Below are 18,150 nucleotides of genomic sequence, written 5' to 3' on the forward strand. Positions count from 1 at the left end.
CAAGACTGGTTTATGAAAGCATCCATGAAGTCGGGTTTAATCCATCCTGGGTATTTCCAACTTTTAAAAACACGGTTTTTCGGTGAGTGAAATAATAGAATGACAGGTTTAATAATGAGAGTGATATGTGCTATCATTCCACTGGCAGCCCATCCACATATACTCCACATCCAATCAAAAACTCTCTCTTTGTAATTCACTGGCAGACCATAAAAACAACAAACCGCCGCGGGTTTTTATTCCATATGTCAGAACACCTCCTGCTTCTTCTTAAGATATTATTTGACTTGGGAGCTTCGCACTTCCAATTTCCAAGTACCCCTTTCCCATTTTTTAGTTTCGTTCCAAAGACAATAGTGTGTGATCCAGCGAGCCATTCCATCAGCGTGTGTAGGAGGCTACGCAGCGTTTTTCCGAGGCATATTAAACAGTGGTTCTTTTGGCCTTGCCTGGGGAGAAGGGGTGAACTGAGGAATGTGATGAAAGAACTAGGAAAGACTGGACGGGGTTAGCTGGGGTTAGGGAACTGTGGCCTCCTCAGAGTGTGTGTGTGTGTGTGTGCGTGTGTGTGCGTGCGTGTGTGTGAGAAGTCAGAGCGAAAGAGGCAGAGACACAGGCAGATAAGACGTAATCAGCATAAAGAGAAAGGGAGGGAGGGGGTGACAGAGAGGAGGCCAGAGGGAGAAACAGGGAGAAATGTAAAAGAATGATAAAAGAGAGGAAAACCCTTGGTATTTAGTTTGCGCTTGTGCTATACGCTTCACACTCACTTAAGAATGGTTAAAAACTAGCTTAAAAGCTCCCACGTGAGACTGTGTGTGTGTGTGTGTGTGTGTGTGTGTGTGTGTGTGTGTGTGTGTGTGTACGCATATGTTGGACCACGTTTACATTTCATGCAGTCGTTATGACTTACCATGTATGACTTGTTTGTGTGTGTGTGTGTGTGTGTGTGTGTGTGTCAGTGGGCTTACCTTGTCCAGTTCACTGGATAGTTTCTTATTTTCTTCAGTAAGAAGAACTCGCTCTCTTTCATACTTCTGTTTGTACTCTGTCTCAAATTCTTCTCGCTCACTTTGACTGGATGAGAGAGGCAAAGGTGGACACAAAAGTGGGCGCGCGCACGCACACACACACACACACACACACACACACACACACACACACACACACACACACACACACACACACGTGTTAATAAAGTTGTTAAAGCGAGCTAATATTCTGTGGGGCTAGAACCCCAACCTTGAACCTCGGCCCAGCCAACAGTGAAAGTTGCACCTTGCCATTACATAAATTAATCTTTTTAATCTTTTTCCCTGTGAGGTCTGCACAACCTCATAGACCTGCCCCTTCTTCAGAGGCGTCTAGTCCAGTGGGGTGCAAAGAGAACACTAAATAGTGAAAACATAAAAGGGAAAACATTTACACTGGATAAAGAACATTCATGACAAGAATACAATATATATAAACTAGTTTATTTATTAATTGTTATTATTATATTGGATTATTTTACTCCTTGTTTGCTGAGCACTTTCCCTACCGTTAAGGGTTTCATTTAATGAAGTCATTTAGCAGATGCTTTTATCCAAAGCAACGTACATATCTGAGAGGTAACACAACACAAACAAGGATAGTCAGGAGGCGACAACTCAACTAAGTGCCAAAAAAACAGGTTCAAGTTCGATAAGACATCGGTGTCAACAGGCAGTGCACAAAAGCAATGCATAGGATGCACAGAAGGGACTTTTTTTTTTTTATATTATATGTACCTATTGGTTTCTAGAAACTTGTGAGGGTCAGAGTGCTCATATATATATATATATATATATATATATATATATATATATATATATATATAGCGTATTTTTCGAAACCCGTCAAAGGTGTTATAAGTGTTCAACTAATGAGGAGCGGAATATATATATATATATATATAGATCCAGGAAATGTTTTTTTAATACATAGCACATCTATATCTATCTATATATTGTAACGTGCATGGATAAGTAGACACTTTGGTCCTTGACTAACGGGTCGGACCCTTCAGTTGACTGGTTAACGTTGTCGCTTGCGGAGTGGGAGACACGGGTTCGCGTCCAGGCTGTGGCGATGGTCAACCCAGACTGCCCCCCTGAATTCGCTACTATATATATATATATATATATAAATATATATAATATCCAATGAGTCAAGTAAATTCTTTATGAGAAAGTACAAGCCCGTTTCATGCCATAAGCAATCATCACCTGTCCATTGCTTATGGCATGAAACAGGCTTGTACTGTCTCATAAAGAATTTACTTGACTCACTGGATTATTTTGCTCCTTATTTGTTGAGCACTTTCCCTACCGTTGAGTGTTTCTTTTAACGAAGTTATTTGTATAGAGAGAGAGAGAGAGATATAGAGCTATATATACATATAGATATAGATATATAGATACTATATATAGCATTTTTTTTCAGAAACCGTCAATGTTTTTGATAAAAGTGCTCAACAAATGAGGAGCAGAGTACGCAAAGCACAAAACAAGCTTGTACTGCTATGTATTAAGTTTTTTCCCTACATCTATCTTTTTATATATATATATATATATATATATATATACATACACACACACACACACACTAGCACTCTGACCCTTGTAAGTTTATATATATAGCATTTTTTTTCCCCGGAAACCATCAATGGTGTTGATAAAAGTGCTCAACCAATGAGGAGCGGAATATGTATAATAAATATGGGTCGTCCTCTGTGTGGAGTTTTCATGTGCTCCCCGTGTCTGCGTGGGTTTCCTCCAGATGCTCCGGTTTCCTCCCACAGTCCAAAGACATGTAGGTCAGGTGAATCGGCCGTACTACATTGTCCTTAGGTGTGAGTGGGCCCTGTGATGGCCTGTCCAGGGTGTCTCCCCACCTGCCGCCCAATGACTGCTGGGATAGGCTCCAGCATCCTCGCGACCCTGACAGCGGGATAAGTGGTTTGGATAATGGATGGAACGAACACACACACACAGGCATGCACGCACGCACGCGCACGCGCGCACCCTGGACAAGCTGCCAGTCAATCACAGTATGACACATTCACACCTGACCTGCATATCTTTGGACTGTGGGAGGAAATTGGAGCACCCAGAGGAAACCCACGCAGACACAGGAAGAACATGCAAACTCCACACAGAGGACAACCTGGGATAACCCCCAAGGTTGGACAACCCCGGGGTTCGAACCCAGGATCTTCTTGCTGTGAGGTGACTGCGCTAACCACTGCGCCGCCGTGCCGCCCTACATTTGTATCGGTTTGTAAAACCTATACGCCTTTGTCATTGGGCGCATGCCACCCAATGACTGCTGGGATAGGCTCCAGCATCCCGTGAATTGGATAATGGATGGATATATATACACACACACTAAGCATACCAATGAGAAATGGAAAACCTTTGGCACTCTGGCCCCCGCAAATTTCTAGAAACCGATCTCTAATCCATCATGACTATATTAAATGTTAAAATTGATTTATTTGATTCATGGGTTATCTTACCATATCATACTGACATGCAAATCAATCTTCACGATCAACCTGCCTCAGAAAGCCCCATCCATTCTCCTGCTAATGCGGATGGGGGGCTCTGGGCTGCACAGTGTTTAAAATACTGAATAAAGTCCTAAGGCATGACCACCAACCACACATTATACAGCCAAAAACACATGAATGTGGTTAAAACATGATACAGCCACATGAAGGAAAATAAAGCAGCTGGGAAAATCAGACAGTGACACCGGACAGGAAGGTTAGGCTAAAAGGTACAAAAATAAAGCCGTGAGTCTCTCTGTTTAAAAAAAAAAGACTACATTAGAATTTGATTATAGCTCTTGCTGGTGCCCTTGAGTAGTCTGAAGTATTTCTCTGATTTTTTTCAATTTGATTTTTCCCCATACTGCACAATTACTAGTAACGTGAACTATAGCAGCGTTGAGACAGTGGCTGTCAGATCACTTTTAACCCTGTTTTAACTGTGGAGACCCCTTCTGAAACACAGTTTCCGGGACTCAAATTAAATGGTAGTACTAAAGAGTTCGGATTGATAAGGGGATCCAAACAGCTCAATGAGTAGGGCATGTTACTAGCAGTACCGGGCTACGGGATTCAGTCCTTACTGAGCCGCCCATACTAAAACTGTACGTAGTCAATGTACTGCAAGGCACTTTGAGTAAAAAACAAAAGAAAAAAAAAGAAAAAAGGTTTCATTTCAAATGCTAAGTAGCCATTTTGAGATACATCAGCTACCTGGAAATCAGCAATAGACATTTCAAAGGCACATGCCATTTTTGTCTTCAACCTTTTTTTATTTTATTTTTTTGGACCCCCCCCCCTTCTTCCGGCCTATTACCCGACTCTTCCAAGCCATCCCAGTCGCTGAGGGCTGCCACGTCTCCCCCGATACGCGTGGAGTCGCCAGCCGCTTCTTTTCGCCTGACAGTGAGGAGTTTCGCCAGGGGGACATAGTATGTTGGAGTATCACGCTATCCCCCCCCCCCCCCCCCCCCCGCCCCAGTTTCCCCTCGGACAGGCGCCCTGACCGACCAGAGGAGGCACTAGTGTAGCAACCAGGGCACATATCCACATCTGGCTTCCCACCCGCAGACACGGCCAATTGTGTCCGTAGGGACACCCGACCAAGCTGGAGGTAACATGGGGATTCGAACCAGCAATCCCCATGCTGGTAGGCAACGGAACAAACTGCTACTCTAACCTGAATGCCCATTCATATGCATTTTTTGTGTTAGGTTAAAATTTCATGCAAACTGCAAAATGCATATCAATTTGAGGTTGTGGAAAAGAACAAACAAACAAACAAACACAGCACTGAGCTACTTCTAGTCTGAGTTAGGGACACATAACTATTTCATATTGGGAATACCAATATGGACTATTTAAAATGAAAACAGAAAACAACATTTCTATTACAGTTATTACATTTCTATATCACACAACATTTCTATAGAGTAGCCATAATTACCTCATACAACTGTCGCTGAAAAACAAAGAAGAAAACCAAAAGCATTGTCACAGTGGTTTTTAGATGGTTTTGTGACATTGGTTGTGACCACTCTATATTTTATCTTCTAAAAATGTAAATTCCTTATCATGAACCTATGTTGAACTGGCACCAAATACATGCCAGATGAACAGGAGTACTACAGATATGGCATTGTCTGCTGTGAATATGGCGTCTATTAGAGCCATGATGTAGGAGGCAGCTACGTCTTACACTTACATTTACATGGAGCAGAATAAAATGTGGGCAAAATTGACACACTTGCTATGATTCTACACATATCAACCAGCCCCCTGAAAAACACTGCCCTTGACCTACACAACCCGACCATGACCCTTTGTTTATTAATTAAAGGGAAATTCCGCACTTAACATCTGCCTATCTGGTAAGTGCTGGTGGTCTGTCTAGTTTTTTAAAACTATAACTGCTTCGGTACATTTCATTTTGACAGAGAAATTAATGTTTTCCTGCCAGGAGAGCTGTTCTCCATTGCCTACGGTACACACAATGGCGGCGATTACAAAAGGAACATCTCAGCCAATCCACCTTATAGTTCTCCCACCATCCACTGATGTTAATGGATGGAAGAAGTAAGCCGGTTTGCTATTGTGACCGATGGCGATACAGAAAACACTGGCAAGTATTAAATACATTACAGAGATGTCCTTACTACAATTAATACATGGAGATATGGTTGAAAACTACCAAAATTCCCCTTCACATTTTGTAAAGGTGCATTTGTAAGAGACATTTCTCTGATTTTGAATTAATTTAAGACTTTGTTCAGTTTGATGAGTTCATTTCTCCATCCTGGAAGAGGGATCCCTCCTCTGATACTCTTGCTGAGGTTTTTCAAATATTTTTTTTCCTGACATTTTTTTTCCCCTGTAGCATTTTTCCCCATCACACATTGTACAGAATGTAACTGTGATTGACCTGTATAGATAACAGCAAAATGTACAAATATAATTGGAAAAAAAGTCAAACAGATGAAAATAAACTGGCTACAGACACTGCCAAACGTTACTACACTAATCCCAACAAGAATATGAAATCAAAATAAAATGAAGCAAAACTAAACTGATACCTCTCTCTGCGAGTCTTCTCCAATTTGTCCTTTAGCATCAGGATCTCCTTCTGCAGGGCCAGGTGCTGCCCCTCCGCATCCCGCAGCTCTTTGCGCAGGGCCTTCAGCTCGGCGGTGTGCTGCGCCTCCCTGCGCGCCAGCTCCTCCTCGTACAGGAGCGTCTTCTTCTCCAGGTCGCCCCGCAGGCGCCCCACTTCCTGGGACTGGTCTACCGAGGACGGGGTGGCAGAAGCGCCAGTCTGTTTCAGCTGGATGATGTTTGAGAGGGCGGTGACGGGGCGAGGCGGAGGACACGAGAGGAGAGAGAGAAAGAGGAGACAGAGTTAAAGAGAGAAACCAAAGGCTCGTGTTTTTAAAAAAAAGGCTACATCGGTTGACGTCAGCCTCAACAACGAATTGCCTTCCAGCCGCCATGGTAATTTACAGGTCACCTGACCAGCACATGCACACTGACTCAATAAATAATGATCTGTATTGTGTATACTGTCTGAATTTAACATTTTATTTCAAAATGTCTGTCTCATTTTGCTAGATATAAGCTAGATATTTTCAAATCTTTAAACTTTACATGCTATGTAAACTGAGTACCATGAAAAGGGTACAAATAAAATATATTATTATTGGATATGGTTTATGTTCACTGCCATGGCATGATGCAAAAATTGGGAAAATGCAGCTTTTTCTGTAGGCATCTCCTTACGAAAACACTTGATTGAGTTTATCAACATTTTGAAGAGAATTTTCCATCCTGTCGGCTTCATAATAACAGTGTAAATGCAGTATTACAGACATTACAGTGGATATGGAAAGTTTACACATCCCTGTTAAAATTTTTGTGAAGTGGAAAAAATGAAACCAAGATAAATCATGACAACTTTTTCCACCTTTAATGTGAAATTGCAACCTATAAAAATAAAGTGAAAAACAAGCTAAAACCATTTAGGGGAGAAAAAAAAACTTACAATAATTACACCAAATAATTACACCCCTAAATTAAGACTTTGTTGAAGCATCTTTTGATTTAATTACGGCATCCGTCTCTTTGGGTAAGAGTCTATCAGCCTGGCAGGTCTCGATTTAGCAATATTTTCCCACTCTCCCTTGCAAAAATGTTTAAAATACGTCAAATTGCGAGGGCATCTCTTGTGCCTAGCCCTATTCAGGTCACCCCACACATTTTCTATTGGATTCAGGTCTGGGCCCTGGCCGGACCATTCAGAAACGATCTTCTTTTGGTGAAGCTGTTCCTTTGGTGATTTGGATGTACGCCTTGAGTCACTGACGTGCTGAAAGGTGAAATTCCTCTTCATCATCAGCTTTCCAGCAGACGCCTGAAGGTTTTGCGCCAAAGTCAACTGGTATTTGGAGCTATTCCTGATTCCCTCCACCTTGACTAAAGCCACAGTTCTGGTTGAAGAAAAGCAGCCCCAAAGCCTGATGCCACCACCGCCATGCTTCACCGCAGGTATGGTGTTCTTTTGGTGATGTGCTGTGTTGTTTTTGCACCAAACACACCTTTAGGAATTATGGCCTTAAACTTCAACCTTGGTCTCATCAGGGCATAACACATTTTTCCACATGGTTTTGGGAGACTGGATGTATCTTTTTGAAAAATTTAGCCAGGGTTGGATGTTTTGTTTTTTTGTGTGTGAAGTCTTCCATCTTGCCACCCTACCCCATAGCTCAGACATATGAAGAATACCGGAGATTGTTGTCACGTGTAGGGAGCAACCAAGACTTGCCAGAAATTCCTGCAGCTCCTTTATTGTTGCTGTAGGCCTCTTGGCAGCCTCCCTGACCAGTTTTCTCCTCGTCTTCTCATCAATTTTGAAGGGACATCCTGTTCTTGGTAATGTCACTGTTGTGTCATATTTTCCCCACTTGTTGATGACTGTCTTCACCATGTTCCATGATATATCTAATGCCTTGGAAATTCTTGTTTACCCTCTACTGGTCAATACCTTTCAACAATGAGATCCGTTCATGCTTTGTATGCTCTTTGCAGACCACGGTTTTTGCAGTTGGATGCAATGAAGAAGAAGTCAGGAAAATCCAATAGGAATGAACAGCTGAACTTTATTTGGGGTTCATCAGTCACTTTAGTTGATGGGGGTCGTATACCAACTACTATTTAACATGAATTTGAATGTGATTCGTTAATTCTGAACACAGCCACATCCCCGATTATAAAAGGGCGTGCACACTTATGCAACTAGGTTATTTAAAGTTTTTTCTTTTTCTTTTTTCCCCTAAAACATCTGATTGTTTTTCACTTTATTTTTATAGGTTGCAATTTTAAAAAACAAAAACAAAATTTATTTCGGCTTCATTTTTTTACATCACCAAAACCTGCTATTTTAACCGGGGTGGTAGACTTTTTATGGCCACTGTGTAGTAGTTGTGCGTTTGTGTTAACTGCCTTTCGACTCACCTTGAGCCCCTCGAGCTCCTCCTCTAGTTGACGACTGTACTGTTCATTGCGCTCCCTCAGCTTCCTCTCCTTCTGGGCCTCCGCAGCCTGCTCCTCCGCATGCGCCTCCATCTGATCATATGGGGAGACAGAGACAAACAGACATAGACACAGACACACACAGAAATATATATGAAGAGGTGAGGAAGGGGTCACACATGGTGCAAAACAACATCGAAGGTCAGATGTACACATACTGAATACCCTCTGTTTTTAACACAAATACACACAAAGGTAAGCATTACTGAATACAGATGATCCCTCTGACAACCAAAGGAGAAACACACACACACACACACACTTACATGTACACACAAACAAGCACTTTTAAAGATTAATATTTCAAAGATTTTCTTCTTGAATTTCCTTATCCCAGTGTATTTCACTGTCAGTTATGACATGAAGGAGTATTGGGAGTACACAAAAATAGGTAGGTGCAAATAGGCCTTCATGATATAAAAGCGGAAAATGCCACTTTTCAAGCCCTTGGAGGGTTTTTAGTAGTGCTGCTTGATTAATCTAATCGCAACCGCGATGCCAGCCTGTGCAATTATATAACCGCAAAAGGCTGCGATTTAATGAAATAATAAAATGTGCGTGTGTGTGAACCTCTGTTTGTGTGTAGTCTGCATATATATGCCCATGATTAAGAGCTGACCAATCAGTCTCTGTTGAGGCAGTGACACGTGTGCTGTCTACGGTCACATGACTCTCCAGTGTGCTGTGTGCAGACCAGAAAGAAGGGGGAAAAAAAGGACACCGATGACAACGAGCAGGTTAACGCTGATGAACTGGTGGCAAAAATGGCAATATTTTGGATTCAAGCTCTGCGATACAGAAATAGGTACTGTGTAAAACATGCAAAATCAAAGTCGCTACATGTCGCGGCAACACGACAAACTTGTGTTATTTGTATATGTATAAATTTGTTTATTATATCGCAATTGCAAATCGTGATATTGTCCACAATAATGGCAATATGACTTTTTCACCAAATCGTGCAGCACTAGTTTTTAGGCAAGTCTCCTTCACATTCTGTTTCCAATTTACATATTGTATCTTTCTTTTTTTTCATATTTGTATATTTGTAAATAAAGAATCGATCAATCAAAGATATTATGAGTGTCCAACAATGAATAATACACTGTCATAAGGCCATAATAAAGCGCTACCAATATTTTGTTTAAATATTCATGGGGTTTCATGAATATTTAACTGTACTACACAACAAAAACCAAAGAAAGTTTGACAATATGTGCACCAACTGCAAAATACAGAGTGGGGTGTGCTAGCAACCACAAGGGAGTCTAACTCTACCTCCTTCTTAGCTCTCTCTGCCTTGCGCACCTCGAGGCGCAGAGCCTCCACCTTTTGAGTCTGGCTCTCCATCTCCTCCTCCTTGTCACGCAGCTGGCGAGTCAGGCGCTGCTTAGACGACCTGGGCGTGCGGTTCAAGCAAAACAGGTTTCGTGAGGTTTACAAGTGAGAGGACACAGAGATCAGCGGCCATTGGAAAAAAACATGCGGCATGTTGGGGCCATAGCTCAGGGTCTTTGTTTCATGGGATGTATGCAGGGATGCAGTCGGAAACAAAGACCAGATAATTTCCATTATAGGGTACTTTGTACTACATTCCAAAAAAATGCTATTGAAATACGGATTTGCGAAGGCTGGGTTTGATTGCCAATCTTTTTTTGACGCCCCCCCCCTTTTCTCCCCAATTGTACTTGGCTAACTATCCCACTCTTCCGAGCTGTCCTGGTAGCTGCAGACAATCACAAGCTTCCTCCAATACATGTGGCGTCGCCAGCCGGTTCTTTTCACCTGACAGTGAGGAGTTTCGCCAGGGGAACATAGCACATGGGAGGATCACGCCGTTCCCCCTCCCCTCTAAAAACGCACCCCGACTGACCAGAGGAGATGCTAGTGCAGCGACCAGGACACATACCCACATCTGGCTTCGCACCCGCAGACCTGGCCAATTGTGTGTGTAGGGACGCCCGACCAAACCGGAGGTAACACGGAGATTCAAACCGGCAATCCCTGTGTTGGTAGGCTAGACCGCCATGCTACCCGGACGCCCCTTGATTGTGAATCTAAAATAACATTGTAAAACTTTAAAAATTCAATCAAGCTGTGTCCAGCATTGTTCCCATGTCCAAGATCTCCTTAATGAAGCTGGTGAGTGAAAAGATAACATAACTGATATGCACATTGGCAAAAACTACTAACATAAGACCCAGGTTTAGAAAGAACAAAATCATCTTTGAATATTCATCAACACGTTATCCAGTCATTCAACATACAGGCCAATCAGCTGTTGGATATCAAGGATGTTGAACTAATGCAATGTGATTCCCTTGAAGAAGCCCTGACAGTGCAACACCTGTAAAGCATGCGGGGGGGTATTTGTGGTGATGTTACCTGAGGTCTGTTAACTTTTCATTGAGCTCAGAGAACCCCTGCATGGCCATTTTCCTCTGGCTATGGGCCTCCTTTAGCTCCTTAGACTGAGTTTTCAGCTTCTCACTGGCATCCATTACGTCCTGGCAAGAACGGGTAATGATAAAAATACCATTAACAAAGAGATTCTCATCCCAATTCTGAGGAACAACGTGATCTAAATATAAAATGTCTTCATACGGCTCGATTTAGAGGCCAGAAAGCAAAAGTACATGAGATGACCTGGTTTCAGATATATTTCCACTTTTGTGGTTATTGGCTGCGTAGGCAGGTGATGTCAAGGCCTGTAACTGCTAAGATTCAATTTACCTTTTCTGAACAAGTTTAGCCACCTCCGGATTTCCATCTCTAGGATACAAACACTAACGCAATCACTCTTACAGCCATTAAAACATAACACCTTGTGCAGGTCGTCTTTTTCCTGTGTCAGGCTCCTCATCTGTTTCTCCAGACTCCTGATGTGTTTGGATGAGTCTTCCAAGTCCCTTCGGGTCGATGTCACATCCTCCAGCTGCTTCTCCAGCTGGCCTGAGTCTATTGCATGCACACGCCCACATGCACAAAAACAGACATACATCATTTTAAGACATTCTGAAAATGTCTTAACACTACCCCACTTTGCTTTTATCTATCACAATGACCAGAAGAAGAAACAGATTGACATTTCTAAACATTTCTGCTGTAAACGTCAGCCTGTTACCTTACCATATATAGCACTCACAACCTTCTTTTTAACAGCAACAGCTATCTACGCTGTACAAATATGGACTGCAACATAAATGAATTATGGTCAGGTTGGTCAGCGAAGGGGGTCCGACTTTGAGGCAGTCGCTCCAAAATCCACAAATGGTGGCACTGTAATACTGACTGCTAAGCAAGGGCCCATACACTAATTGCCGGCAGATCCACTTTGAACACTGTTGTGAATATACCAAAAGTTTGCAACCCTTGAAATCCAGATCAGTTTGCTCTTCATTACACGGGCATTTATGGGCTCTTGACTCTAGAACGGGTATAATCCATTATAGTCTCATGGCAAGAAAAAAAAAAGAAAAAAGACTCTAACCTTAACAGTCTTGATAGGTTGATTTTTCATAGATACTTTCATCCAACTGCTATAAAATTAAATTTTCCAGTGTGTATTTTTTCTAGGTCATCAGCTAATCATACATTTCACATACAAGAAATTCATCGACTGAAGAATGTGGTACCATCAAGGCTACTCTGAAAATAGACAAGTCAGGCTGCCTACTACCACCACCCACCCGCCAAACGCTGGTAAACTAACTGCACATGATGAATGTATAGATATTAAGCAGTTTACAGTTCAAATATCATCCAGTGGTCCAGCTCAAGGCTAAAAAAACAAAAAACAAAAACAAAAACGAAAAAAAAAAACATATTGGATGGGTACAAAGAGTGGGTTCATCCATCAGGCACTAGAGTTAAAGAGTGTAAAGGTTAGTTTCGTGCTCTGTGCACTATTGAGCTATGCTGGGAACAAACTACTTGCCGGCAATCTGTTTCTTGAGGATGTCGATTTCACTCTTCAGACTCCTGATCTCCACCTCTTTGTTGGCACTGACGGGACCCTCACCAGTCGGATGCTGCAGTGCTTGCACCGTCTGGGTCGACTCTGTGAATTCAGGTTGGACAAATCTGTCTATGAAGTAATTTAACACTTACATCTCAACATTTAAGTGTTGGTGTGTCCAAGGCAACAAAGCCCTCTGATGCTTTATTTGTTGTGTTAATATCAATTTGAAAATCAGCAGATTTTCTCAAGAGGGTCCACAATTTCTTTCATCAAAGTAGAGTGTGTCGGGATTTGGAGATTTCTGAACATTTTGAGGTGGTTGCTATAGTTACTAGTTACAGCACCTGCAACCTAAATATGTCTGCATGTGTGTTAGGCTCTCTGCAGGGTCTGTGTGGTTTTTTATATATATATGACAATGTTCCGATGCCTGATTGTACCAATGTCTGATTGTGTGCACATTTGTGTACAGGAAATATGACTTTATTGTTTACTTTGCAGACAGTCAGACAAATGGACAGAGAGAGAGCAAGACAGAGACGCACCATCCACTGAAATGTTTCTCTCAGCTTTACCTTGCAGTTTGCGGGTCAGCTCCACTTTCTCCTGCTCCAGACGTCGGATCCTCCTCTCGTAGGCTTCGGTGGCGAGGCTGTCTTCCAGGCTGCGCTGGACACCTACATCCATCTGGACAAGGCCCGTCTTACCCTGCTCACCCAAAAGCTCCCGCAAGCAGCCTCGATCTGATAGGGTGCTGCAGGGGTAGGGGGCAGAGGGAAAGACTTTTATAATGAGGTAAAATGTCAAGTTAGTGTGTGTGTGTGTGCGCATGCACGCATTTCAGACGGGGACACGTCAAGCAGAAAAGTGATGAGGACATTCAAGTTTATGTGTAAATAGCAGGGCTAGTGGTAGGCATTGGAGGGTGGTGAGGCAGGCAAAGAGGGAAAAAAACATCCAACCATCCATTATCTAAGCCGCTGGGAGAGGCTCCAGCATCCCCGTGAGGAAAAAAAACATTTACAGTTAATTTAAAAAAGGACAAATTAAAAAGAAACGAGGTAAGGGAAGATGGCAGGATAGGGTGGGGGGGGTTAAAAGAAGAGAGAGGAAGAGAAGAAAACTGGAAACAGTGATGCTGATAGTGAGATGAAAAGGGAGATGATAGAAGGTTGTGTCAGGGAAGAGAAGGAGGCTGGAGCAAGAGATGGCAGCAGAGAGGGAGCAAGGACAGGAGTTGGTTATGAGAACAAAAAGAGAGTGAGAGAGGAAGGGGACGCTATTATCGCTCATCCTTGAAGAGATAAGACTGAAAATTGGTCTGTCCGTTACTTTCTCACGGTGTAAGTGCCACAGTGGGAGGGAAGCACAGAGAAGCCGTCATGACTCCTTATTAGGGGAGCAAATTCAACACCCCGATGCGCTACTGTGCAGTTTTCAAAGTGAAAATGACAAAGCTGTCCATGTGAAGTGACTGCATTAACTTGAATCATCTATTAATATGCTCTCAAGCTTCTATTTTACATCTCCCTTTTCTTACTCTCACTTCCCTTCATGTGTTAATCTATTCATCGTGATAAAAGGAAACAAAGACGGAAAAGAAAAGGAGCTAGGGGCTTGACTTTAAGTGGGAAAAAAGTCATGTGCCAACTCGTGCCAGTTGGCATCCCCAGAAAACTGTTTTAAGATATTCTATCTCTTCTTGTGTTAATCTATTCATCATGATTAAAAGGAAACAAAGAGGGAAAGGAAAAGGAGCTAGGGGCTTGACTTTAAGTTGGAAAAAAAAAGACGTGTGCCAACTTGTGCCATTTGGCATCCCCAGAAAACAGTTTAAGATATTTTATCAAGAGGGAGAGAAAATGGCAGGTTAACAGAAGTCAGCAGGCAACAAACTGAGATACCTGTGGTGTGCAGCAGTTGCATCAACGCCACTTACCATTTACTGGTGTAGGTGAAACCAACAAAGGGCAGGTGATGGCCAGAGAAGGCCGTATGAGTGGGAGGGGGCATGGTCTCCTGGGGAAAAATATATGCATAATAAATAAATAAACAAACAAATAAATAATAATAACAATAGTAATAACACCATCAGAGAAAACAGGAACTGAACTTTTTCATTCTCAGTTGAAGAAACAAGGGCAGGGGAAACATATGGGGGGCTGATAGAAGAAATATGAAGAGAGATTGAGTTAGACAGCGAGCGCAAAGATGGACCTCGAGCAATAGTTTTCTGCAAGATGCATTTCCCTGTAGCTATCATGTCTAACTCCATCTCTAGTCTGGCCATCATGCATCAGATGTAAAATAAACATATTCAAATGGTTTTTCAGTCTCAATATAGTGACATAGAGTCTGACAGGTGGCATTTTGGTAAAAACACCGTGCCTTGTTTAGCTCCTTTCACTGGATAGGTGGTTTTAAAACACAGTTAAGCTACTGAAAATAGAATGAATTTTTTGTTTGCCAGTTGTTTGCCTTTCAACCCAGGCTTTCAGGCAAACAACTGTGTGTGTGTGTGTGTGTGTGTGTGTGTGTGTGTGTGTGTGTGTGTGCGTACACTACCACAGTCAGAAAGGAAAAAGAACAGGATAGAGAGATTACAACAGAGACCGGAAGACGCGAATGTAAGGAAAAAGGTCTATCTCCACAGGGATCCTTTCCATAATAGTGTCAGACACTTATGATAACAATCTGAGCCCGTCAGTGGCAAAAACAAGCACTTTTTAGTGGGCGTACTTTGACAGACGCAATTGCTGCCAAGAATTACATTGCAGCCTGTTTTGCGGCTGCCGGCTTAAGCGTTCTCGCTCAATACCAGACCAATTCCAAAAATGTTTGTCCCTATTAGTCATTTAGAGCCCATTTAGAGCCCAGGTTTAAAATGACCGGAATCACCCTTTAACTTTACTCTCACATGCAATGTTGTGAGCACATGGTTAACGCCCTTAAGCTACTGACAGCTTGTCTTACCGAGTTCTTGAGGCAATCGTCGTCCACGTCAAAGTTTGAAGTATCTGTTGGACTGCTGACCTCTGGGATGTAAGGGGCCTCACATGTGCGGATGTTGTCCCAGTCAATGCCTACAGACAAAAAAAAAAAAAAGGGGGGGGGGGCTTGACTTATTTCATTTGAGAATATAAAAATATTCCAAGAATTTGTATAAATATTAGTATAGCCGAAACCAATAGCCCTTACTTTGGCTACAGATGTTGTGATATTGATTTGGCCAAGTGACTCAAAATTAAGTTAATTTGTAAAATCTGTCAAATTAAGTCCAAAGGAACCAATTGCATTTTGAGGAAAATAGTTTTTTTTTCACTTGTCCTTCAGTTGGCTTAAACATATTTTAAGTTTTTTTCCCTACTGAAACCAAACCTAATTACAAACTTGCTAAACTGATTTGTGAAAACTGAAATGGGTTATAATACTTAGTTTTGAAATGATTCAATCTATTCAATTTGACTACCCAATCAAGTACTCTAGTGCGATCTCTAATGAGTTAAGACCAGTCTGTACCAGAGAAGAAAGGATGTTGCTTGAAGTCCTCAATGCCGTTCTGGCCCAATCTGTGCTCTCGACTGCAAATGAGCCGACGAATCAGGTCCTTTGCTTCGTCCGACACATCAGTTATCTGCTGTGGGAACTGGAATCGCTCCTGTACGTGTGGCGTGTTTGTGGAATAAAACAAGTAAGTTGGCTAGCACTTTTAAAACAGTTTAACTCATAATACTAAGGTTAACTGCCCCAGACAAGACAGTTTCAATGAGAAAGATTGTAAACACACAAGATGTAGGTGTTCATTCCAACCAAAAACTTTGCCAGTTAACTTCACAGATTAGCTGTCCTTCAACTGCTCGGGGTGCTAAGAGGAGTAGGGACATGTGAAGTGAGATAGTACAGTATGAATTTCAAATGAAAACCTGCATCATTGATTTAATTTGATTACGATCCACTAATTTGTTTATGCATCTTCATTAGGTTATCAGCGACAACATTCGTACTACTACCCCACTCAGTTGATAGAAGACATACATATTTATGCTAAAAATGCTGCTCAAAAATCCGCCTTGAAGTCTATGAGCTCACCTTATGGTTCATAATCTTGCCATAGGTTTCCACCAGGGACTCGGCATAGAAGGGCGTCTCGCCATACAGCATCTCGTACATGCAGACGCCCAGTGACCACCAGTCACACTCTGGGCCGTATTTGCCTTTCCCGTCTTCCATGGCCTGCAGGATCTCTGGGGAGATGTAGTCTGGAGTCCCTACCGCTACAGAGGATTGAACCTGAGGAGAGTGGGGGGAATTAAAACCAGAAATTGACCAAGCTAAAAAGACGAAACAGAGCCAAGGTGCTAAAATCCTTGGAGAATTTCACTACAGCCTGAGAGCCGATGATGGATATTTCTGATTAAGGTTGATGTCTTCGAGACAGCTGAGGTGGAGGTTATGGCCTCCGCAAAGACAGTCCCTCCGTTACAAACTATTATAATCCATTTATTCAGATTTATTTTTTCAGGTTATTCATACAACTGAAAAAGAGTCAGTGCTGATTTGGTGCAGCCTGGTTGTTACTGGCCACGGGTTGTTTGATTTTATAAAGCAGTTCATTGTCTGATTTTAATCTTGATGGACACCTGAAAAATGGAACTGCATGTGCTTGTCCTGTGTCCTAGGTTTTTATTTTACACATTTCAGTATTTGCAGCCAACATTTCAACTCATAATGTTGAATGCTTTTAGTGCTCAGCCTTAAAGGTATGACATAATTTTCTCCATGTACACTGAATGAAGGCTCTTAGCATCAGATTGGCTGCTGACAAAAGACAGAAAAGTTTTTATGTCTACTTGCTTCTGAGAACCATTTCAATGCTCACATTCATCTGTCAGTAGTCACACAGCTAGTTGCTTTTTAGTTATGTTTTCAGTTTCTGTTTATTTCATTTATATAGCACTTTAAAAAGCAAACGGGTTTTGCACCAAAGTGCTTCACAAAGACAGACATGTATGTATACATTTATGTATACACAAGCATAAAGGCATATGTGTGCATAACAAATTTGTGGAAATAAAACAAGATTAAAATAGAAACAAGTTAAACACCATTTAAAACCAAAATCAAATTTTAAAAAAATAAAAACAGGTTAAACACAATTAAAAGAGAATAAAAGTGGGTCTTAAGGTGCATCTTAAAAATATCAATAGACTCAGCCTGTCTAACAGCTTCCAGCAGGATATTCCAGAGCCGAGGAGCCTCTACAGAAAAAGCCCTGTCCTCTGCCTTTTTTTTTCCATAATCGGGTCCCCTCGGCAATGAATAAAGTATTCTGATTCTGGTGGTGCTGTAAGAGGTGAGAAGTTCTGAGATATATGTACGGGCGAGACCATGGAGAGATTTGTAGACAATCAAAAGTATTTTAAAGTTTATCCTGAAATCAACGGGGAGCCAGTGTAAGGATGCAAGGATAGGGGTGATGTGGTCTCATTTCTTGGATCTTGTTAATAACCAGGCGGCAGCATTTTGAATTAATTGT

The 18,150-nt window shown here is 41.9% G+C and overlaps 1 protein-coding gene across 4 annotated transcripts in view; it reads right to left on the minus strand.

Moving 5' to 3' along the window:
* The window catches only part of cdc42bpab (CDC42 binding protein kinase alpha (DMPK-like) b), a 127,632-nt gene that overhangs the window by 34,156 nt on the left and 75,326 nt on the right, over window positions 1–18,150 (minus strand). For all 4 annotated transcript variants that reach the window (XM_056294069.1, XM_056294071.1, XM_056294070.1 and 1 more), the window contains 12 exons: window positions 16,704–16,904; window positions 16,134–16,272; window positions 15,588–15,697; window positions 14,554–14,633; window positions 13,190–13,368; window positions 12,591–12,713; window positions 11,478–11,611; window positions 11,039–11,160; window positions 9,932–10,052; window positions 8,576–8,686; window positions 6,145–6,392; window positions 972–1,077 (listed from right to left, as the gene is read on the minus strand). In XM_056294069.1, the coding sequence (XP_056150044.1) occupies window positions 972–1,077; window positions 6,145–6,392; window positions 8,576–8,686; window positions 9,932–10,052; window positions 11,039–11,160; window positions 11,478–11,611; window positions 12,591–12,713; window positions 13,190–13,368; window positions 14,554–14,633; window positions 15,588–15,697; window positions 16,134–16,272; window positions 16,704–16,904 (1,674 nt within the window). The remainder of the gene's footprint in view (window positions 1–971; window positions 1,078–6,144; window positions 6,393–8,575; window positions 8,687–9,931; window positions 10,053–11,038; window positions 11,161–11,477; window positions 11,612–12,590; window positions 12,714–13,189; window positions 13,369–14,553; window positions 14,634–15,587; window positions 15,698–16,133; window positions 16,273–16,703; window positions 16,905–18,150) is intronic.

This window comes from Lampris incognitus, chromosome 15, assembly GCF_029633865.1.
Source record: "Lampris incognitus isolate fLamInc1 chromosome 15, fLamInc1.hap2, whole genome shotgun sequence".
NCBI classification, from domain to species: domain Eukaryota; kingdom Metazoa; phylum Chordata; class Actinopteri; order Lampriformes; family Lampridae; genus Lampris; species Lampris incognitus.